Source organism: Oryctolagus cuniculus, chromosome 12 (assembly GCF_051225735.1).
Source record: "Oryctolagus cuniculus isolate XC-2025 breed Fujian yellow rabbit chromosome 12, ASM5122573v1, whole genome shotgun sequence".
NCBI classification, from domain to species: Eukaryota; Metazoa; Chordata; class Mammalia; order Lagomorpha; family Leporidae; genus Oryctolagus; species Oryctolagus cuniculus.
Window position 1 is genome coordinate 25,558,865 of NC_142878.1, and position 25,151 is coordinate 25,584,015.

The following is a 25,151-nucleotide window of genomic DNA, read 5'->3' on the forward strand; positions in this document are numbered from 1 at the left end:
TAAAACATGAACCTATATATTTGCATTCTAAATCTTGAACTGAATTTTTCAAAGCAAAGATTTTATCTTTAGGAATAATTGTTTTATAGACATCTACAAAATAATTATCTGCAATCATAATTCTTGATAATGTTTAAATCAGTAACTCAAATAATTCATTAAATATCAATCTTAGTTCATAGAAATGCTATTAGGGTCAAATGAGATTGGGGCTACTGAGTATTCAAATCATTCCACCAAAAAATTCTCTATTACCACTTGTGAAATTTCATGCACCTAAAAGCATCTTAACATACCTTGAGGCGTTTTTCCAGAAATTTGGCACCACCGTCAGCTCCATATGAAAATTCGTATGGGAAACTCCAGTCTCGAACAAGAAATATCAGACTCTTAAAAAAGGAAAATAAAGTAATGAAAATCTCCATTTTAAGGTGTCTCCTCTGCTTTTTACTGAAACCAGTCATATCGTTGTCCTTCTGATTGTGTTCTTTTCCACACTGTGGAGCCACGTGTCCTATGGGAGACCAGCCTGTGTGTTTCCGCTCAGTGTGAACAGTAAGTTGCCTACAGACTGGCGAGTTGAATACACCCACTGGGAGATGAGAAACACAGGTGGCCCTTAAGTAGCCTGAATGGAGCTGAGAAACTGCAGTCAGATTTTGTGTAAACTATGTCCCTGTGAGTATTTTGTTTTGATTGCTATAGCAGAATGTAGGCATAAAAACAAGATCAATTTTGTTTTTAAAATAAATTTTAATGTTTTTATAGAAGTGGAAAATATATAGTCATCATAAAAAGTTCAAACTATGTAGCCACGTCCACAGAAGAAATTTTAAAATACACTCCAAATTTCATCTCATGGATGCAACCAACCATAGTTAATATTTGGCTTTCTAGGTATACCACATGAGAGGAGGACTGGAGGGAGGTAACAAGGAGAAAAGTATTTATTATTGGAGAGGGACATAGAGAGACTTCTCATATGTGAATTACTCTCCAAAGGCCTACAACACCTGAAGGCGGAGGACTCAATCCAGACTATCCACAAGGGACCCAAGTATTTGAGCCAACCCAGGTGCACATTAGCAGAAAGGTGGAATCTGAAACAGCAGTGGGACTCAAACCCAGGGACTCTAATTAAACAATTGGGACATCCCAGTGTCCCAAGTGGCACTTTAAACACTAAGCCAAATGTCCCCCCCACCCCCAAAAGCACCCAACTTTATAAAAAGGAAGAGTTTTATAAGTTCCATTTTAAGTAAAAAGTATTAAAGTATAACTGAAAATTACTAAAAGAGAATTCAGATGACATTTAAAATAATGCTGAATGTCAAGTAAATGATTGCGCACAAGGTTCTAATGTATACTTAGGAAGTTAAAACGATTCTGGAAAACATTGAGCTGGGAGTCAGGTGTTTACTTTTCAAATCTTCTGAAGTACAGAAGGTTGCACACTAACATATATAGCTTAACAGATTTTCACAAACTGAACATACCACTGACCCAGCACCTCAATCAAGAAACAGAATGCCCATCCCCCAACATGCCTGGCATTACTCCTTGCTCAGGGATGACCAGTGTCCTGACGTCCACCAGCAGACATTAGTTCTGGCTTCTTTCATTCAGTATTCTACTTGTGATATTCACTATATTATTGCATAACTGTTTATTGTTTGTAGTCAACATGGCACAACATCCTATTATGTAATTATTAATTCATCCCACTTTAGATGTGCATTTCAGTGTTTCTAGCTTGGGACTTGTATGAATAAGGCTACGGTGGACATTTCTGTGCCTTTGGTTAATATATGTACACATTTATTTTGGATTTATACTTAGATGCAGAATTACTAGGTGACAAGGCATCCATATGTTCAAGAACAGTTGATTTTGTCAGTTTTCCCAAGTGCTGTGCCAAATTATAACCTTATCAGCAGTGTTAGAAGGTTCCTAAACATTTGGTAATTTCTTTTTAGTTTTAACCATCCTGGTAGGTATGGTTTAGTAGCTTATAATGGTTTCAATATGTGTATCCTAAGGATTAATAAAACTGAAAAAGTTATGTTTACTGACCCTTTGTTTCATTCATTTTTTTAAAAAAAATGTATTTATTTATTTGAGAGGCAGAGTTACAGACAGAGGGAGGGACAGAGAGAGAGGTCTTCCATCTGCTGGTTCACTCCCCAAATGGCTGCAATGGCTGGAGCTGGGCCTATCTGAAGCCAGGAAACAAGAGCTTCTTCCTGGTCTCCCACGTGGGTGCAGGGGCCCAAGCATTGGGCCATCTTCTACTGCTTTCCCAGGCCATCAGTAGGGAGCTGGATCGGAAACAAAGCAGCCAGGACACAAACCGTTGCACTATGGGATACTGGTGCTGCAGGCAGAGGCTTAACCTTCTACACCACAGCGCCAACCCTCATTCTCTTTCAGATCATGCCTAATCAGTGCTATTGCAAATGTTTTTATTGGCTGGGTTTCTTACTGGTTTTGAGTCATATTTTTTATTTTATTTTTTAAAAAATTTATTTATTTATTTAAAAGTCAGAGTTACATAGAGAGAGGAGAGGCAGAGAGAGAGGTCTTCCATCCAGTGGTTCACTCCCCAGATGGCAGCTATGGCCGGAGCTGTGCCGATCTGAAGCCAGGAGCCAGGAGCTTCTTCCCAGTCTTCCACGTGGGTGCAGGGGCCCAAGGACTTGGGCCATCCTCTACTGCTTTTCCGGGCCATAGCAGAGAGCTGGACAGGAAGTGGAGCAGCTGGGTCTCGAATCAGCGCCCTTATGGGATGCCGGCACTTCAGGCCTGGACTATCCTTAGGATAGTACATGGCACATGTACATGCTTAGTACAGATCTATTAAATAAATCATTTCCTAATTTTTTAATTATCAATTTTACGATGTCAAGGTAAAATTTTGCTCTATAATTACAGTACTCTGAATTGCATTTTTTAGTGTTGTATCTAACTGGATTCAGTCCATCTAAAAATCCTTTCACTCCATCTATGAACTGTGATTTTGAAAAAAGTAAAAGTTGCCACACAGTTTTTCAAAAAGAGCTAGGATTTGCTACGTTCCCTGAGTATTCACATTCTTGAGAAAATCTTCTGTAGCTTTTATATTTAATGGAAAAATTAGCCAGATATAAAATTCTTGGAGTGACACTTCTTTTTCAAAACTGTTCTAATTATTCATCTGTAGCTTCCCCACTGAATGTTATGGAAATTGTGTATGGGTTTTTTTCTTTTTGGGGTGGGGGAGGTCCTGAAAAGTTCAATAATGTTACTAAATATAAGGACTGAGATTGGTCAGTTTTTCCAAGGTACTTAGTATGAACATTTAAGTTTTAAGGAAAGTTTTCTTCTCTCAGCTGTTTATTTTTCCTCTGCTACATTTGTTCCATTATCTCCTTCAGGAGCTCTCATTATGCCCCTGTGGTATACAGGAGGATGAGAATTTAGGTTTTGTAGGGATTGAAGCTAATATGATCTGAGGGGTAGGGAGAGAGCATCTATAAGAAAATGAAACTAGAAAATCAGGCTTGAAACAGAGATCTAGACTAAGAAAAACAAATGGCAAATTCCAAAAACTGAAAAATTTCACAAACACAAAACCCAGAAAAATGACCAACATAGCTTTATAATACCCTTTTTCAAAGGATGTCCCTAGGTCATTTCCTACCCCAGGCCTAGAATCATTTCTCCAAGCAGCACTGGTTTCTTTTAGTGGGAAATGGTATTTCAAGATTATAATTCTGGGAGTACTATTGAGTTGATAGTTGCTTCTAGGTCTTTTCAGTGGGCAGAGCTAGGATACTTTGTGTGTATGTTTATCTTAGGTATTATAAACTATCTTATTAATTAATACTAATACTTGGCAGTTGAAATTTAAGACTATAGTTTTCACCAAACTTCAAATATATCCGTTATCTACTTACCCAAGAATCTTAGTTCCTTAGGTATAACGGATGACTGAATTATAATATCCCATAATTACTACTTTTTTATGCTAAAACACATACACCATAGCCTCAGAGTAGCAATACCAAGACTATTATCAACTACCAAGAAAATTTAATGGGAGCACCCAAGTTTTTTTTGATATATGCCCTTCTCATTCTATTTTTAAATAATTATTTTATTTATAGACAATAGACATTACGTACAATGTCTCTTACCCTTCATGTAGTTTTTTTTTTTTTTTTTTTTTTTTTTTTGACAGTCAGAGTGGACAGTGAGAGAGACAGAGAGAAAGGGCTTCCTTTGCCATTGGTTCACCCTCCAATGGCCACTGCGGCCGGCGCACTGCGCTGATCTGAAGCCAGGAGCCAGGTGCTTCTTCCTGGTCTCCCATGCGGGTGCAGGGCCCAAGCACTTGGGCCATCCTCCAGTGCACTCCCGGGCCACAGAAGAGAGCTGGCCTGGAAGAGGCCACCAGGACAGAATCCGGCACCCCGACCGGGACTAGAACCCAGTGTGCTGGCACCGCATGCGGAGGATTAGCCTAGTGAGCTGCGGTGTCGGGCCCTTCATGTAGTCTTAATTCCACAAATAAACATATGTTTAATGCTCACCCCCCCCCCCATTTTTACATCATCTTTGCTTTTCTGAACCTTGTTCTTTAGCAGAATGAGAGGCCATGAGAAAGAACAGTATTTATTTATTCATTCTTACATTTTGCTAACAGTTTGGGCTGTCTATACTGGAAAGTCAGTTTTGTTGAATACAGAATCCCTGCATCACATCTTCTTTCCTTATTAACAGACACTTCTTAGTGTGAGATATGGGTATTTCTTATGTCACAAGGGTGGGGCCTCTCCTTCCTCTTGTTGTTTTTGGTGTTTGTGTTTTTCTGTTGTTTTTTTGTAGACTCTTATGGAGAAATCAGAGATTTTTGTGGAGAGGATGTAGCCAGCACCTTTGTGTAGCTGACTTACTTTAAATAGGTGCCCATTTTGGTCCAACTATAACAATCTGGATTTGGAACATTTCTACCTAAATCAAGCATTTTGAAAGCAGAAGTTAGCTAGGAAGCAGTCTGCAAAATAGAAGTTCATGAACCAGGATAAATAAAACCAACTATGTGTATTTGGCTGTATTTTGCATTTTTCTTGGGAAATTTTAGTCTCATTTCCTGGTCTTTTCATTGGAAATCTTCCCAATTCAAAATAATGAGAACCATGTATAAAATAGAAGCAAACATACTTATTTTTCAAATCGGCAATCTATATATTAATCATGAAATCAATGCCAGTGTTCAAACTCTCAGGTTCCCTGACTGGTGCTCCACACACTGATGCACTGGCAACTGGCTCTCTGAAACAACAGCAAAACACCTTGATTTGTAGCACTTGCCAATTTCTGCAGCTAAATATACACTGACCACTGCTGACTTCAAGCTACTCTTTGGCTCATAGACTTCCTGACTATTTAATAACTGGATCTCATGAACTGCTATGAACCAGCGACAGCACAGCCACAGCCTCGGTCTCCTCCTAACATAATGTGTGTGTTTTGCATTTATTAGGTAGAGGAGTCTATGAATTCCAATTCTTATTTCAAAAAGCAACCGTTTTTCTATACTTTTGAATCTTCGTTTGTCCACACAAACAGGTGGGGATAAAGACCAAGAATATCAATTAGCCTAATCTGCTCAGATTAAAAATGTGAAGTCATGGGTATTTATTTTCATGAGTTAAATTCAGTCCAGCAACCAAGGCAAATGATGACCTGATGCTATACTTTTCCTATAGATGATCATATTTTCAAAAAACTTCTAAGTAATGTTATAACCTTTGTTAACCTCCCTTTGGAGACTATTCACTTTAGGAAATTATTCAAGAATTGTGCTCTAGTACTACTGTAACAGTAAAACAATGAAAAAATCCACTTGGCCAGCGCCACGGCTCACTTGGCTAATCCTCCACCTATGGCGCCGGCACCCCGGGTTCTAGTTCCAGTCGGGGCGCCGAATTCTGTCCCAGTTGCTCCTCTTCCAGGCCAGCTCTCTGCTGTGGCCCGGGAGTGCAGTGGAGGATGGCCTAAGTGCTTGGGCCCTGCACCCGCATGGGAGACCAGGAGGAAGCACCTGGCTCCTGGCTTGGGATCGGCGCAGTGCGCTGGCTGTAGAGGCCATCTGGGGGGTTAACCAACGGAAGGAAGACCTTTCTCTCTGTTTCTCTCTCTTACTAACTCTGACTGTCAAAAAAAAAAAAGAAAAGAAAAAGAAAAAAACCACTCAAAAACTGGGAGACAATACAAAATGGCATAATAATATATGACAATATGGAAATATTACTGTTACAGGTATGTGGAATATAACCATACATGTGTTAATTGTTACTGTGAAATTGAATAAAATCATGGATTTTGAAAAACAATGCTAGGCTGGCGCCCTGGCTCAATAGGCTAATCCTCCGCCTGTGGCGCCGGCATCCCGGGTTCTAGTCCCGGTCAGGGTGCCGGATTCTGTCCCGGTTGCCCCTATCTCAGGCCAGCTCTCTGCTGCGGTCCTGGAGTGCAGTGGATGATGGCCCAGGTCCTTGGGCCCGGCACCCGCATTGGGAGACCAGGAGAAGCACCTGGCTCCTGGCTTCGGATCAGCCCAGTGTGCCGGCCACAGCGCACCAGCCGCAGCAGCCATTGTGGGGTGAACCAACAGAAAAAGGAAGAGCTTTCTCTCTGTCTCTCTCTCTCACTGTCCACTCTGTCAAAAAGAAAAAAAAAAAAGAAGAAAAACAATGCTGTTTGGGGCCTGGCGCTGTGGCACAGTGGGTTAAAGCCCTGGCCTGAAGCACTAGCATCCCATATGGGTGCTGATTCGAGACCTGGCTGCTCCACTTCCTTTCCAGCTCTCTGCTATGGCCTGGGATAGCAGTACAAGATGGCCCAAGTTCTTGGGCCCCTGCACCCATGTGGGAGACCCGGAAGAAGCTCCTGGCTCCTGGTTTTGGATAGGCGCAGCTCTGGCCATTGTGGTCATCTGAGGAGTGAACCAGTGGATGGAAGACCTCTCTCTGTCTCTCCCTCTCTTTGTAACTCTTTCAAATAAATAAAATAAATCTTAAAAAAAAATGCTGTTTGTATGTGCATGCATTATAAATATATGAAATTATTCGCATACTCCTAACTGTCGTAGAATCATATATAGCCACAAAACACCTGAATTCATTTTTAGTGTTTGATTAATCAGTTTCAGTTTCTGGTAAAAATAAACACTAGAAATGGTTTCAAACCTGTCTGAGTAACAACTCACTTGAATCAACATTCCATCAAGTCAGCCAATCAGCAGAAAACTCATGGCAGCTGACAACAAACCTGTTTCTCACCTCTGAAGCCTACATACATCATACTTCTGTGTTCAACAAAAGACACACTCAAAGAATGTCCATATATTCTTCCCTTTGTAACCCACAAACTCCAAAATGAGCTGTTAAAAACCTACTTATAGTCATCCATACTATGCCTCATCAACAGAGCTCTATTTGATTAAGCAACAAACCCAGGTTTTTCGGTTTGATTTTGACCAGATTTTGATGGATAGTCATCCTCTGACAATTCTAGAAGTCCTACTGAGATATTTTCAGTGCACTCACTGGGTAGCATTCTTTATTACCGGTAAGCTGAAGAGTGCACTCTCCTTATTCCTTATTTGCAAATTCCATCTGTCCTTGAAATTTGCCTGCAAGTGGAAACTAATTGTTGGGGTCTGTTAGACTGGCAACCAATTTGTGCAAAACTAAACACTCAAACATTGCCATGGGTCTCCTACAAAACCGAAATGAGGACATCACATTGTATAGCTTATAATGCAGAACCACTGACTACGAGGTTACTGATCATACAGCATCGTCTAAGCCTCTACATCAAGGTTTCAGCCTCCTCCAGGAAGACATTCTGCTTCCAATTTGTATTGCACTATAATCCCAGTGTTTGCACTAGTAATAGTAAGTGAACTTCTAAAAAAAATTTAGAATAACTATGGTCATTATGATGAACTTTGGACATGCCAAAATAAATAATATGGTTAAGAGGAACTCTATAAAATTTGAGACAAAATGCCAAAGACTCATTAGTTAAGGGTCTTTAACCAATACAGGCCTCAAAATAAAACGCTGACTCTAAGCCTGTGTCTCAGTTTGACTTCCCACCTCCTGAGACTTCCCTTTGTCTCCACTCAGCGGCACCTTCACCACCCACTTTTCCTTCAGTCCCTCGGTGCCTTCCCTTGACCTCCCAGACAAGCTACTCTTTCCTCAGGGACTTCCACAGGAAAGGAGTGGTCATACTGCCCAAATCCATTTAAAATGTCTGGACCAGAAGATAATACAGGAGAAGTTGAATCTAAACCCTGGCCTAGAGCTGAGTTGTGAGGGATTTCTTTTAACACAGGACAACAGAAATTTGCTGCAGACTTCAGGGTTGCAATAGATATGTGCTGTCCTATTTTATCAGTTCTGTTCCAGCTACTGCACTTAACTGCCAGAACTTCAGGTGGGCGAAAAAACTGGTTAAAGTCAACAGGATAAGAACGTCCAGGAGAATATTTAGACAAACTAGCTATTCACTGAGGGAAAAAAAAAAAAAGAATAAACTTTAAAAACAAAGGCTTTTAGAGAGAGAAGAAAACTAGGAAAAACACTACATAAGGCCATTTTCTTAAAGATTCACTGGACTAAGATTTCACAATTGTAAACCACACAGAGATAAATCAATTGAAAACTTTAAAAACTGACATCAGGAAGCTTTCAAACAATATTTTGGATACATTAATAGCCAAAATAAGTGGAGTCAAAATATAGATGTGGAGGGAATATGGAATCAGAAGAAAAAACTTGAATGAGAATTGTCAATTTAGAAATCTAACATATTGCGGACTTTTCACAGCTTGGCTAGTTAACAAGGTAGGGTCAAATCTAGCCCTCTAGATAGAAACAAGATCAAAATACTCTACTCTTTTGATAAGAGTCTATCAAAAGAGACATCTGAACACAGTGCAAGTGGAAAATCCATGGGAAGAATCAGTGTCTCATATTGGCAAGGAATACTTATGATGTGTATGTTTGAAAAAGAAACTGAAGAATCTCCGCAAAACTCTCCAAGGGTATAGGCAGAAAGAGTACAGAAGAACCTGTAAGAGGCCCGATTAATCCTCCAAGTTAGCTTAAGCCTTTTTATTAAAATGATTAGGCCATTGCAGGTAATTAAATCAACAGCTTCAAAGACTCCTGGCCTTTTGTGGCCTACCTCTTCACTGGGTGGCCAGGGCTTATCCTCTGCCTCGGAGCAGCTGCAGCCGGGAATAACAGCTGGAAGCAGCTCCAGGCCATGCACTAGGAGCCCCTTTAAATCTGGAGGTACCACATGCAGTACAATCACCATTGCTAATTGAAAACACTCAACATTTTTTGCAGTCTTAACTAGCTAAATATGTCACTTTCTTCATTTGTATGACCACCCATCAGTGTTTTCAAGTTTACTGTAATTACCCAATGAGGAGAATTTCATGACCGTTTCTGCAAATCTGAGGAAAGGTCATGAGTAGTACAATTATTTTGGACTATCACACCAATTTATGACAATATTATTTATGGGTTTTATCTTTAAAATATACAGTGACAATGCTAGGATAGATACATAATAGCAGCATTAGACTTTCGTAAACTCACGTCTTCCAATTTTGAGCCCAATGGCTTTGCTTATATGCAAACCATATGTAATGTGAAATATATGTAAATATTTACTGAACATGTGCTGTATGAAAAGCATTGCAGTAGCAGCTCTAGGCTACAAAAGTAAACTCCCACGCTTCTGCTTTGAAGGTATTTATAATTTAATTAGTGAAATGAGATATTCACATTAAAATATAAGACCACAAAATAATGCTTAGTAAGTGCATGGGATTGAAGGGGAAGAGAGGTACTGAAAGATAGTGCGTAAATGGCTGTGGCCCAGATCAAGCAAGATGCACTCTGCAACTTAAAGATATGTATGACCAGGGATTAGTTACCTAACTGTGCTAAGCCTCAGTGTTTCCTTATTGGATTAAAAAAGAGATAATAACAAAGGGGTAATAACATTACTTATTTTATAGAACAATGAACATTAATTTGAATAATGTAAGAAACAGACTTGGGGGACCCGCGCTGTGGTATAGCAGGTAAAGCCGCCTGCAATGCTGGCGCCCCATATGGGCACAAGTTCAAGTCCAAGTCCCAGTTGCTCCACTTCTGATTCAGCACTCTGCTATGGCCTGGGAAAGCAGTAGAAGATGGCCCAAGTCCTTGGGCCCCTGCACCCACTTGGAAGACCCGGTGCAGCTCTGGGCTTCGGGCTTCGAATCAACCCAGCTCCACCCATGTGGCCATTTGGGGAGTAGTAAAACCAGCAGATGGAAGGCCTCTCTGTTTCTGCCTCTCTGTAATTTTGCCTTTCAAATAAATAAATCTTAAAACACACATACTCGCCAGGCGCAGTGGCTCAATAGGCTAATCCTCCGCCTGCGGCACCGGCACACCAGGTTCTAGTCCCGGTCGGGGCGCCGGATTCTGTCCCGGTCGCCCCTCTTCCAGTCTAGCTCTCTGCTGTGGCCCGGGAGTGCAGTGGAGGATGGCCCAGGTCCTTGGGCCCTGCACCCACATGGGAGACCAGGAGAAGCACCTGGCTCCTGGCTTAGGATCAGCATGGTGTGCCGGCCGCAGCGGCCATTGGGGGGCGAACCAACGGCAAAGGAAGACCTTTCTCTCTGTCTCTCTGTCCACTTTGCCTGTCAAAACACACACACACACACACACATTTAGCACAGCACCTGGCATAAAATCAGTGCTCAATAAATTTTGATTGTTATGTTGTTCTTCCAGACATGACTTTGCTGACATTTCATGGACCTAAATGTGGAACTGGGAGAGTCCGGATCTACACCACTGAGCTGATTTTATGCAAACGGCAAAGTCCTCCTGGCACCTGGGATGGTGCGGTAGCTTTTGCAGAGAGCTGTCCTTTTCCTTAGTCCTATCCTCACATTCTTTTCCTTTAATTTCTAGCCCAAGCTGGCAGACAACCCCTCTCATTTTCTCAGTGAGGTCATGCATTTCTCTGGTATTACTTGACAGTTAAAATCATCACAGATATTTGATCAAGGACGTTTTGTTTCAAAGTAGATTAAATCATTATCAAAGAATTCTACAAATGAACATCTTTAAATCATGGGAATAAAGGGTCATTAAATGTAATTAAACTAGAGTAAAACAATTCTTAATTGTCCATATTCATACCTAACCTGAATGAGAAATTGTGAGAAACGGGTTTATCCTAACCTAACAGTTTATTACTGAGCAGCCTTGAGTTTACCCTTAACACTGGAATGTACTGATCTGCTTGCAATTAATTACAATTCCACCTAAAACAACGTGAAGAACTGAGCTCACTTCGATCTCACAGAGAGGATTACATTTTTTTTCTAAGGTCTATGGTGTTGCTAGGCTTTTAAGTATGCTAAAACAGGGCAGAAAAACAGCACTGGAGAAAAACTGGAATGAATTAACTATTGTGAAAAGTGAAGGACTTAACACCGGCAAGATTAAAGAGAATAAGTGTTACCAATCCTAAATTAGACTCAACAAGGAAATAAGCCTTCAAAGAAGAGAAATCAAGCACGCAGGAAAGGTTTTTAGGGTTTATGTTTATTTTTCTATTAAAGGCACCCCTGAATTCACTAACCCTTGACCACAGAAACACACAGGGAAATGGCACCAGTCTTCGCCAGAGCCCTCTATGCCACAGACGGCTCTGGGAGGGTGCGCCCAGAGACTAAACCCATTCTCAGTAGCATGTGCCGAAGGGTGATCTGCAGACTGCCGGTTTCCCTGGCCCCAACGTCTTCAGACTCAGTAAACCGGTCTGGCTCAGAAACTGTTTTAATATAGGTGCTTAGAAAACCTTGCTCAATCCACACAGGCTAAATCCTGCCAGCCCTCCCCATTTGTCTCAGTGGTCAGGGCCTTAGAGATGTCTGGGAGTTGTTGGATATACTCAGGGCTCTGGCTTAAAGGGGCTAGGATTCAGGAAAATTGTGCATACTATTTAGTTTATGGCAGGTTAAATAGGCTTTTGTAGACAGGCCTTCTCTAAACATATGTACTTTGCAGAACTGCCACTGACAGATGCACTGGCATCTAAAACACTGACTCAAGGGAACCCGGAGAATATAATTCTTTGATAAATGAAGAATGATTCTATTTCTTTCTAGCCTAAGTAAATACTTAAGGGGCATGAAATAGTTTAGTAAGTTTCTGGGCCGTTAACAGCCAAAGGGCATGTGTAATGGTACAACACAGGGGCTTCTTAGAGTCTTCATTCCAAGGGGAACCTGTTTTCAGCTCAGATCCAAGAACAAACTGCGTTATTATCACACAACAGTGTGAAAACTCTCTCCACCCCCAAGGCCCTGGCAGAACCCAGAGGACATGAGTGACAAGCACACACAGGGAGAGCCACAGGGCCACACAAATGGCAAATGAGTCCCTCCAGGGAGCAAGCCACAGAGGCTGATCACTGAGCAGAGAGCAGCCGAGGAGGACAGCCTTGCTTAGTGCTGCTAGAGTCTGCCTTTAAATCAACCTCAAACAGTGTGTGACAGCACGGAAAATGCCCCTAGTCGGGTCCTGACCCAAGGGTGTGACCATCCCAGTAACATGGCAACAGGGGGCCAGGTGCAGCTCATGCAAGTCTAACCAAGGAAATCTATAGCCGATAAAGACAGACATGAATCTCCTATCATGCCTGCCATGAATATTTTCACTTGGTTCTTTTATTTTTATTTATTTATTTATTTATTGACAGGCAGAGTGGACAGTGAGAGAGAGAGACAGAGAGAAAGGTCTTCCTTTGCCGTTGGTTCACCCCCCCCCCCCAGCGGCCGCCACGGCCAGCACGCTGTGGCCGGCGCACCGTGCTGAACTGAAGCCAGGAGCCAGGTGCTTCTTCCTGGTCTCCCATGTGGGTGCAGGGCCCAAGCACTTGGGCCATCCTCCACTGCATTCCCGGGCCACAGCAGAGAGCTGGCCTGGAAGAGGGGCAATCGGGACAGAATCTGGTGCCCCATTCGGGACTAGAACCTGGGATGCTGGCACCGAGGATTAGCCTATTGAGCCGCAGCGCCGGCCCACTAGGTTCTTCAAGCAAACTGGAAAGTATTATCCAAAGTCCTTGTAAAATCTGCAGAGTGGGCCGATGTTGTGCTGTAGCAGATTAAGCCTCCAGTTGTGATGCTGACATCCCACATGGGGACTGGTTCCAGGCTTGGTTGCTCCACTTCTGATCCAGCTCCCTGCTTATGTTTATGTGCTTGGAGAAACAGCACCCATACCGGAGACCCAGAAGAAGATACGGGCTTCTGGCTTCGGCCCAGCCCAGCCCCAGCTGTTGCAGCCATTTGGGGGTGAACCAGAGAATGGAAGATAAAAGATCAATCTCTGGGCTGGTGCTGTGGCTCAATAGGCTAATCCTCCACCTATGGCGCCAGCACCCCGGGAACTATTGCCAGTCGGGGCGCCGGATTCTGTCCCGGTTGCCCCTCTTCCAGTCCAGCTCTCTGCTGTGGCCAGGGAGTGCAGTGGAGGATGGCCCAAGTGCTTGGGCCTTGCACCCACATGGGAGACCAGGAAGAAGCACCTGGCTCCTGGCTTCAGATCAGCGCGGTGCGCCGGCCACAGCACGCCGGCCGCAGCGGCCATTGTGGGGTGAACCAACGGCAAAAAGGAAGACCTTTCTCTCTGTCTCTCTCTCTCTCACTGTCCACTCTGCCTGTCAAAAAAAAAAATTAAAAAAAAAATCAATCTCTCTCTCGCTCTCTCTGTAACTCTGCCTTTCAAAGAAATAAAAAATAATTTTTTTTAAAAAAAGGATCATTTCGGCCAGCGCCGCGGCTCACTAGGCTAATCCTCCGCCTAGCGGCGCCGGCACACCGGGTTCTAGTCCCGGTCGGGGCGCCGGATTCTGTCCCGGTTGCCCCTCTTCCAGGCCAGCTCTCTGCTGTGGCCAGGGAGTGCAGTGGAGGATGGCCCAGGTGCTTGGGCCCTGCACACCATGGGAGACCAGGAAAAGCACCTGGCTCCTGGCTCCTGCCATCGGATCAGCGCGGTGCGCTTGCCGCAGCGCGCCGGCCGCGGCGGCCATTGGAGGGTGAACCAACGGCAAAGGAAGACCTTTCTCTCTGTCTCTCTCTCTCACTGTCCACTCTGCCTGTCAAAAAATAAAAAAATAAAAAATAAATTAAAAAAAGGATCATTTTAAAACACTGCATAGCTATTATTCTCAACCATGTTTAAATTATTGTTATTCTCAACTAAATCTTTGGAAGTCCAAAGACAAAAAAGCTAATGTAAAGAATTTAAAAAAAAATACATTGGTGAGGCTTCTCCTGCTAGATTTTTTTATTTTTTTATTTTTATTTTTTGACAGGCAGAGTGGACAGTGACAGAGAGAGAGACAGAGAGAAAGGTCTTCCTTTGCCGTTGGTTCACCCTCCAATGGCCGCCGCGGCCGGCGCGCTGCGGCCGGCGCACCGCGCTGATCCAATGGCAGGAGCCAGGAGCCAGGTGCTTTTCCTGGTCTCCCATGGTGTGCAGGGCCCAAGCACCTGGGCCATCCTCCACTGCACTCCTGGGCCACAGCAGAGAGCTGGCCTGGAAGAGGGGCAACCGGGACAGAATCCGGCGCCCCGACCGGGACTAGAACCCGGTGTGCCGGCGCCGCTAGGCGGAGGATTAGCCTATGAACCGCGGCGCCGGCCTTCTCCTGCTGGATTTTTTTAAAAATTGGCTCATTTATTTGAAAGGCAGACTGACAGAGGGAGATTTTCCATCTACTGCTTTACTTGCCAAATGGCCACAACAGTCAGGTCTGGGCCAGACTGAAGCCAGGAGCCCAGAAATCCATCCAGATCTCCCACATGGGTGGCAGGGTCCCAAGTACTTGGGCATCATCCACTGCCTTCCCAGACACATCAGTAGCCAGCTGGATTGGAAGTAGAGTACCCGGGACTCAAACGGCTATGGGCATCCCATGTGGTGGCTTAACCCTCTGTGCCACAATGCTGGCCTCCTCCCCACCCACTGGATCATTAGACAAGCTTCAGGGGTGGGCATTCACTGGCAGTTAAGCCTGCAACCCACTTTAAAGCCCCTGGTTTGTTGCCTGTTTCTGGCTCCTGACCCCAGGTTCCTGGTAATGCAGACCCTGGGAGGCAGCAGTTATGGCTCAAGCAGTTGGGTTCCTGTCACTCAGCCTGGACTGAGTTTGAGGCTCCCAGCTTCAGCCCTGCCTGGCCCTATCTGTTGCAGACATTTGGGGGTGAAGCAGTAGATGGGCACTGTCTACCTCTGTCATCTGTGTTGTCTCTCAGATAAATAGGAAAAAAAAAAAGGTTCAAGTGCTCACAGTGAGCAGAAAAATGAGAAAATAAGTAATGTATGTCAGAGACCATGTCTTAATATGAATTATGGAGGACACTTCAAAAGATTCACGGAAAATGCAATTAAAGTAAGTTTATTTTGGTGTGAAAACTTTTAAGTCCATGCATAAAATGGTTTTCCAAAAGTTCTTGGAAAATACACTCTGCAAAAACTCACTTTAAAATTTTGCATCAAAATAAACTTATCTATTTTATTTTTCCATGAACTTTGTAAACTATTTTCATACTTCCTAGGTGTGCTACACAGTTTAGAGCTGGCTTGTAAGGACTTAAAAGGAGCTGGTAAGCCGGTGCCGCGGCTCACTAGGCTAATCCTCCGCCTTGCGGCGCCGGCACACCGGGTTCTAGTCCCGGTTGGGGCACCGGATTCTGTCCCGGTTGCTCCTCTTCCAGTCCAGCTCTCTGCTGTGGCCCGGGAGGCAGTGGAGGATGGCCCGAGGCCTTGGGCCCTGCACCCACATGGGAGACCAGGGGGAAGTTCCTGGCTCCTGGCTTGGGATCAGCGCAGTGCGCCGGCCGTAGAGGCCATTTGGGAGGTTAACCAACGGAAGGAAGACCTTTCTCTCTCTCTCTCTCTAACTCTGCTTGTCAAAAAAAAAAAAAAAAAAAAGGAGCAAGGAGCTGGTAAAATTTGAGAAATTTTGCACATCAGTTGACATCGTGTTGGTAGCTTGCAGCGGACTTTGGTGAAAGTGTTTACAACACAGAAATTAGCAGATACTACAAATCAAAGCCACCTCCATGCTCTTCCCCACCGGCTGTAAGCACTCACACCACTGGCTAAACTTGCATTTCAATATTGTTTTCAAGCTTAATTCACTTAGCTTTTTATTCCCTCTTTTCAACCATGGTTTCTAAATACTCTGAGACCTTTTTTATTTTATCAGAGCTTAAGAATCAATCTATTACTTCAGCTATTCATTTCATTGGCTCATTACCTTCACAGTTGCTATTTATTATGGACCTGTGTAACTTTACTCCAGAGTTAAGAATTCTTCTATTTTAAATTTGCTTAAATTAGTTTTAGCATAGGATTATTACTTTTAAAATATCATACCACTCACCTAACTTTCTCAATGTTTACAATTTCCCTCACAATTTTATCCACATGAATTAAGATGTTTTCTGCTTAGACAAAGATGGAAGTGGTGACCTACTAAACAAGAGTGCTAAATTAACTGAAACTTCTTTTAAAAGTTAGTGTATTTTCCTAAATTTTAAAAAGATTTTATTTATTTCTTTGAGAGGCAGAGTTATAGACAGAGAGAGGGAGACATCTCCATCTGCTGGTTCACTCCCCACATGGCCACAATGGCCAGAGCTGGGCCAGGCCAAGGCCAGGAATCAGGAGCTTCTTCCAGGTCTCCCATGTGGATGCACAGGCCTAAGCACTTGGACCATCTTCCACTGCCTTCCCAGACCATTAGCAGGGAACTGGATCAGAAGTGGAACAGCCAGGGCATGAACTGGCACCCATATAGGATGCTGGCGCCACCGGTGGTTTAGCCTACTATGCCACAGCACCAGCCCTATATTTTGCAATTTTTCTAACAAACATGAATTATTTTACTGATATCTTAAATGTTGTTCTGAGACTTAAACATACTTGCATTTTATCTTTTAATTTTATAATGTGTAGTATTTTGTTTTGAATTTGATTATTTCAATCTCAAATATTATTAAATGGCTTTGGAAGCCACTTTTACCATTTCCTTTCAGATGGTTAGATTTATACAAGTCCAAACCTAACTGTTTAGGAGGCACTGTTGACTCATTCAGTAAAAACTTTCTTTCCACTGGCATTTCATACTGCCTAAGTTTACTAACAAGTAGTTATCTCTTAACGTTTTTCTGTTGTTTTCAACTCATTGGTATTGTTTCACCAAAGGCTGTAACTCTGCCTGCCTATCTATCTGTCTATCATCTATCTTCCCAACTATTATCTATTTTATCAGAGCACTGATTGGTCTCTGGGTTTTAGTGCCATCTGGCCAAGTGTATGTAGCAGTGACACCTGCTGGTGTGACTTAAAGCTCCTTTACAGTACATCTGGAATTAATTCCTCTATCTACATAAGCCAGTGGTCCAAAGAGAAGAAATTGATAGCACCATCACTATGCAAAACTTCAGTTTTAGCCGAAGAAATGATTTTTAAAAAGACAACCAAGTCAGTAGATATTGTAAACCACACAGAAGATTGTAAAACACACTGGCTTTATTCTACCCTGCTTCCTTTGGCATGCTTACTTCCCCAGACCTCAGGGGACAGACTGCAATTCCTTTATTCACAACACTACCACCATCTCTCCTTGTCAAGTTCCCTTTATTGCTTTACTTTATCATATTTTTCCCAGATTCCCATTCCAATTTCTTAATTCAAATATATTGTGTTTGTAGAGCATATTAAATAATCATAAAAGTATCATATTATTGATTTCATATTTTTTCCTGCTTAATTCAGTATGAAGCTTAACTATTCTTGTTACTGTCTATTCTTTTGGTTGCTTGTGTTTGGATGCTGTTTACCTACATTGCTTCCAACTTCCTCCTCCTCATTACACTGCTCCTCCTCTTCCTCAGTGTTGTGACCAACGTCCTTTTACATTTTGCCTGTTCCTGAGGAAGGCTGCTCCCATGAGCATTTTCACCAACAAAATTTGGGTGTTCCCAATTACCCAAATCCTCCTAGCTATCATTTGATATCACTCCTGTTCTACTTTCGCTCAATTTAATGAGTGTGAAGTGGTATTTTATTGTTGTCTTAATTTGATCTAATTATCAGTGAAACTTGAAATCCCTTCAGAAATGTGTTAGCAATTCAAGTTTCCTCTGTGACTTGTCCATTAATATCTGAATGGGTCCCAAGTTGTGCTTACCATATTCTGTACAATAATATTTTGTTGACTTTTGACATTGTCAGTATCTTCTATAAATGTACTCATTTTTATTATAAAGTCCTTTTACAAATAGAAAATACTTAATTTTGATATAGTAATATCCATCAATTTTATACTACATGGTTAATTTGGGGGGACCTTATAAATAAATGTTACTTCACCCCAGTTCAGAAAAATATTCTCTAGCATTTCCTTTAATTAGCTTCAGAATTTCCACTTTCACATTTAGTTCTTTGATCCTCTGAAACTTATTTCTATACACGTTGTTTAGCAGAAATCCAACTTTTTTCCAAGATGTGAACTACTTTTTACAAAACCAGCTATTCATCCATCCATTTCCAATGGTGTGTGATGCCACTCTACTGAATATCAGGCTCCCACATTTACAAGACTGTATTTAAACTGTTTAGTCTCATTGGGCTTTTGTCTTATCTGTAGGGGACCGTGACAGTTTCATTACTAGGGGTTTCTAGTATTATTAAATCTTCAATTTAGATTTTCTTCTTAAAAAAAAATCTTAAATCAAAATGGAACTTAATTCCTGCATATTAGCTACGGAAATCTATACCAAAAATCCTGTTGTAGTTTCTTTTTTTATTTTTTATTTTTATTTATTTATTTATTTTTTGACAGGCAGAGTGGACAGTGAGAGAGAGAGACAGAGAGAAAGGTTTTCCTTTGCCGTTGGTTCACCCTCCAATGGCCGCTGCAGCAGGTGCGCTGTGGCCAGCGCGCCATGCTGATCCGATGGCAGGAGCCAGGTACTTTTATCCTGGTCTCCCATGGGGTGCAGGGCCCAAGCACTTGGGCCATCCTCTACTGCACTCCCCGGCCACAGCAGAGAGCTGGCCTGGAAGAGGAGCAACCGGGACAGAATCCGGCGCCCCGACCGGGACTAGAACCCGGTGTGCCGGCGCCGCAAGGCGGAGGATTAGCCTATGAACCGCGGCGCTGGCCCTGTTGTAGTTTAAATCATTCTATCTGTGATCATATTATATCTCTCTATTTTATACAAAATTCCCTTTATGGTATTTAGCAGTTCTTCAAATTGTTTCTCCATAAAGGTCTTTATATAAGTGTGCTTCAAAAAACTTGTGGAAAATGAAATTAAGAGATATATTATGGGGACAGTGTTGTGTCACATTGGGTTAATCCTTCATCCTTTTTTCCATTGGGATGTCTTGTGTTGTTGGTAAGGGTTCTTTATATTTGTGATAATGAATGGGCAGAGGTCAGCACTGTGGCACAGTAAGTTAAACTACTGCCTGCAATGCTAGTATGCATTATGTGTGTCAGTCTTAGTCCTGCTGCTCTGATTCTGATCCAGCTCCCTGATAATATGCCTGGGGAAGCAGTAGAAGATGGCCCAAGTACATGGGCCCTTACCACCCATGTGGGAAACCCGGATGGAGTTCTGGTCTCCTGGCTTTGGCCTGGATCAGCACCAGGCCATTGCAGTCATTTGGGAAATGAAACATTGGATGAAAAATCCCTCTCTTTTTAACTCTGCCTTTCAAATGAAAAACCTTTTTAAAAAAGAGATGCTAATTTTGGTGCAAAAATTATTAAAAAGCATGTATAGTTTTTTCCATAAAATACATTTTCCATGAACATGTTGAAGAATTTCCATATTTTGGTAATTAATTATTAAAGATTTTTGTTTTACCTGCTATTATGAAAGATATGTAATTTTTTAAAACATTGTTAGTTGGTAATTGCTGGCTTTGAGAAGTATTACTGATTTTTTTTCAAGATTTGAAATTTTATTATATAATGGTACAAAAGAACATGTAACATACATGTAGGCTATTAAGCACAGTAATAAAGTAGAACACACACCCACTTACACAAATGAACATACCAGTAACACTGGACCTTCCTGTGCATCCCTTCCTGGCACATCCCTGCTTCTTAACATACTGTTCAGTTTGGCTCAATATTAAGCTATAGTAAAAATGTCATCGACAGTCTCTGGCAACAATCTTTTTCAACCCACATTGTTTTTAGATCAACCCATTTTGAGGCGTGAAGCTTTTATCTATGTTCTTTCTTCTTAGTTCCATTAGCTTTCTTCTTTTTTTTCTCTTCTAAAGTTGTGCTTACATCACCAATTTTATGTCTTTCTTCTTTTCTAATATAAACTTATGAAACTATATTTTTCTTCCAAGTACCATTTTCGTAACTTTTACTTTGAGATACTCGGTTTACAGTGTTTTCAGATTTCTATGATGATGATTCTGCCCTGACATATGAATTACCTTTGAAGTGTATGTCTAAATTTCCAAATATGCCTTTTTTTGTTGTAATTTATTTGAGAGGCAGAGAGAAAGAGAGAGTCACCATTTGTTGGTTCATTCCACAAATGCTCACCACAACCAAGGCTGGGCCAGGGCCGGGCCTGGGCTGGAATTCGGAGCTGGGAACTCAATCCAGGTCTCCCACATGGGTAGCAGGAACCCAAACACTTCAGCTATCATGTTTTCCCAGAGTGCACATCAGCAGGAAGCTGAAATGGGGATCCAGAGCTGGAAAATGAAGCAGGCTCTCCAACATGGGATGCAGGTGTCGCAAATGGCTAGACCAAATGCCTGTCACCCAAATATGCATTTTTAAGAAATACTTAGTAACTTAAAAATTATTCATGTATATATTTGTTTGAGAAACAGAAACAGAGAGCTCCTATATGCTTTTTACTCCCTAAATGCCCACAACAGCAGAGGCTGGGCCAGGACAAAAGCAGGAGTAGTGAAGCTCGATTCAAGTCTCTCACATGGACGGTGGGAACCCAATCACTAAGGAGTCACTAGAACCCAATCACTGCTGCTTCCCAGGGCCTGCATCTGCTGGCAGCTCAGGATCTAGGGCTGTGTACTGAACTCAGGTACTCTGACATCTTAACTGCTAGGCTAATACTTCACCTCCTTATTAACTTCTAACTAAATTGTTCTGTGATCATAGAATGAGGTCAGATGAATTAAATAAAAAAATGTGTGGGGGCCACCGTTGTGGTATAGTAGGTTAAGCCTCCACCTGTGATGCTGACATCCCATATGGGCACCAGTTTGAAACCTGGCTGGTCCACTTCCAATCCAGCTTCCTGCTAACGCATCTGGGAAAGCATCAGAAGATGGTCCATATCCTTGGGCCCCTGCAACCACATGGGAGATCTGTAAAAAGCTCTGGGCTTCTGGCTCCTGGCTTTGGCCTGGCCCAGCCTCTGGTGTTGCAGCCATCTGAAGAGTGAACCAGCAGAAAGATTTCTCTGTTTCTCCCCCTCTCTCTGTAACTCTGCCTTTCAATAAAACAAAACAAAAACGTGAGTGATAATAAAAGTTTGTGGTTTAGGGATGACCTGTTATGCATAGCAATAGATAACTAATTCAAGTCATTTTATATCACTGGCCATTTGGGCCATTAATTTTATTAGTTGTTCAGTTTCCATGAATATTCATATTCCCTTAGGGCACGACCCATCTTCATCTTGGCTAGTGATGTGCATATGCAGGAAGGAGCAGAACTCCAGAGAGAGCTGAAGCTTTCTGGGATCAGTTCAGGCTGAAGGAGCTGTGCTTCAGGGGCAATCTTGGGTGTTGAACTATGTACCTCCTCCAGGTCCTGTTTTCAGCAGCTGTTTCATTCAGTGCTGACAGCCTCATTCCTGGTGTACACGTCAGCTTGGGTGGGGGAAGAAGGGAGCAGGGAAGGGCCAGACATCACTCAATCTGAGCTCGGGTGTTCTCCTGAGCATTCTCTGCTGCCCCAGGCAAGGGCTGAGCTCGTTGCTGGTTTGCTATTTGGTGGCACTGCAATAGCTTAAATACTTAAGAAAGGACAGAGTGCCAACCTCTAAAAACCCTGCAACCCCCAGCCCCCAGTATCCTCCCTGGTGCTAAGTCAGCTTCTGCTCTGGCTTACAACTACCTAATACTGTTCCAAGTCTTATTTGTTTGTTTTTAGCTTTTCATGTTTGACAGACTCATCAACTGTCTTCCATGCGATCACCAGGGTTAAGTTTGGGGAAGAAAAGCTGATGCTGTTGCAGGAACCAGAATGTGTAGTTCACCTCTTTTTATCTTCCCATTTCTATATCGTCCTTATATTAAATAGCACTAAGCAGGTATTTTTAAATGCTTCTTAAATGAGATAAAACATGAAAGTAATTTGCACACCTGGTGATAGTCTTCAGGAAAATCCAACAAGAATTTACTGTCCTTTAACATTCACTCACCTGAAATGGCTTCAGGAACGTTTCCTCCATGGCCAGCCTGCCATACTCAGTGAAAAGCTACAAGGAAAATCACACACACAAACACACAGAGAGAACTTCAGTGTTCGCAGCAGCACGTGTCTTTCTTCCCCTCATTTTTTCCCCTGCTGTAACTGAATACTGTATTATTAAGACCACAAAAATCCTTTTCAGAAAATAAGTATCGGATGGCTAAAGCACAGCTACATTAATTGGATATTTAACAATGAAACCCATTTAAAAATAAACTTTCCATTTTATCTTTTATAATTTATACCTCATATCTAGAATGCAGGACCTTTTCTTTGTAGAGGAGGAGGAAACTTTAGCCTAACAACCTTTCAAAGAAGAACTTGCACAGAATGGACTTCATAGCCAGAAACTACATAGGGTGCATTTACAGAACTTGTCGCCCGAGGAGAGTGAATGGCACAAGGGCCTGGATTATTACCAAGGCATTAGGCTTAAAAAGTGGAGAATCAAATATACTGAACTCTCTTATTTTGTATGGCTCCCAATTGAAATCCTGAGGCACCACCATAAAATGAGGTTTTGTGTTGCTAAAAATGTAAGGCTTTGGAGAACACAGATCTGAGGAGGTGTGTGTGACTGAGCCACTGATGAGTTTTATCCAAATAGGCTGAGTGGCTTTGCCCAGAGGAAGTGCCACTTGATATACAAAAATAACAAGCCACCATGGTTCCTGAGAGCTGGGAAGAATGCTCACCCACGGTTTCCCATCCAGTGTCCCTGGGCAGTAGCTCTCCCAGCACCACAGGGCCTCTCCTGGGAGTGATAAGGGACTGTAATTACGAGGGCCCTGATGAGAGGCATGAAAGGGAGGTCTGGAATGTCGTGACTACAGAGCAGCTGCTCCAGAGACCAGACACTCCTCCCAGGATTCATTACTAGCATAATTTGAATGCACAATCATTTCTGAGGAAGGCAGAGGCCTTGTCATCTACAGGAACATGAGGTCATTTCTAAATGACTTCAAGAAAACAGGGCTTTCTCAACATCAAATAAAAAATCAGGTCTTTCTCAGAAACTCCTATAGATCAGAAAATAATTGGCTAGGTTATAATACATGCTCAAAGAACTAATTGTCTTATTATGAAAAACATCTAACAATGAATCAGCTGTTGCCTATTTGTCATAAATGATGCTAAGTTTGATGTATATAAATATTGCTAGAAATGCACTTGGTAGCAATGCTGCATGTGAACTGCACACGGTCTTCCTAATGTCACGGGTTACCCTGCTTTACACTTTGCTATCTGTTATATTTCCACAATCTGCTTCATGGCTCCTACTGCCAAAATAGAAAAAAAAAAAAAAAAAAAAAAAAACAAGTTTCTCTATAAAAAACACAGGAAGAATACTATCAGAGAAAAAACAGACTTTGCTATCTCTGCAAGAGCAACACGAATTAAAAGAGCAGAGAGTGTTAGGGATGCAGCCATCTTGAGACTACAACTGATCTTCTGCTAATGTGAGATTTCATGGCTCCTTAGGAAGTGGACAAACCACTGAGCCCAGTTAGGTGACCCCAGTTTTAATCCTGCTCCACCACTAATTAGCCCTATGTGTTGGACAAATTTTTTTTTCTGCCTCATTTTCCTTATCTATAAATTATGAGGGGTAAAACCAGGTATTACCAAGGTCTCTGTCAGGTCTAAAACAGAACCTGTGAGTTAGCATCAGGGAGTTCCCCAGAGTCCTTAGCATTTAAGGGTCCACAGGAAAAAAAAAAGTCAGCAGTATCACGGGTATTACACTAACAGCAATCAAGCCCTGGAGGTCAGCACATCAACTTCACAATTTGGATAATTTTAAAGTCAAGTACTTCTTTTCTGATTTGCCATATATTTTCACATATACATAGCTGATGGCAAGTAGCTTTAAACACACAAAGGAATTTGAAAACTTAATCAGAACCAAAAAAACCTTGTGGGACCAGAATAAAAACCCAGAAGACTAAAAACCCCTATTTGTTTTTGTTTCTAAATCATTCCTTCAAGTTCTTCTAAGCACGTTCAAGAGATTATCAGAATATATATATGTATATATATATATATAAAATACCAGATAATATATTTAACTATATATTTTTACCTGGAGGTGTTGAAGATCATCCTCCTGGACATTCTGGGATAGGTTATACACCTTGATTCAGAAGTAATCAAAATGAGATGATAAGTGACACCATTCTAAGCACTCACTTTGCCATTCTCTAAATAACAACTATCATAAAACTGAAATCTCTTACATACTTACTTAAATGATTTAAGACAATCAGGGAGGAGTAAAGAAAGCTTGAGAGAAAATGAGGAACATATAATGATCATAATGTTGTTCCAGAAACATAATAGTCCCCTGCTTTGGAATCAGAATGTTCTAATTACTTTATAAGCTAATTTAACAGTCAATAAAATAATCTTTCTTTTAAGTAGAGCAAAATAGTAACAATCCACATCTGAACAACCCATATGGAAAATTTTTCAAATATGTTGACTTATTCATAATTAATTATTTTATC

General features: G+C 41.9%; 1 protein-coding gene across 7 annotated transcripts in view; it reads right to left on the bottom strand.

The window, feature by feature from the left end:
• The window catches only part of ATL1 (atlastin GTPase 1), a 79,204-nt gene that overhangs the window by 15,570 nt on the left and 38,483 nt on the right, over positions 1–25,151 (bottom strand). For 6 of the 7 annotated variants that reach the window (XM_070053675.2, XM_017348282.4, XM_089309725.1 and 3 more), the window contains 3 exons: positions 24,728–24,778; positions 22,595–22,651; positions 297–389 (listed from right to left, as the gene is read on the bottom strand). In XM_070053675.2, coding sequence (XP_069909776.1) covers positions 297–389; positions 22,595–22,651; positions 24,728–24,778 — 201 coding nt within the window. Of the gene's footprint in view, positions 1–296; positions 390–21,753; positions 22,041–22,594; positions 22,652–24,727; positions 24,779–25,151 lie in introns of those variants that run through there. The other variant, XM_089309728.1, reaches the window with a different exon arrangement.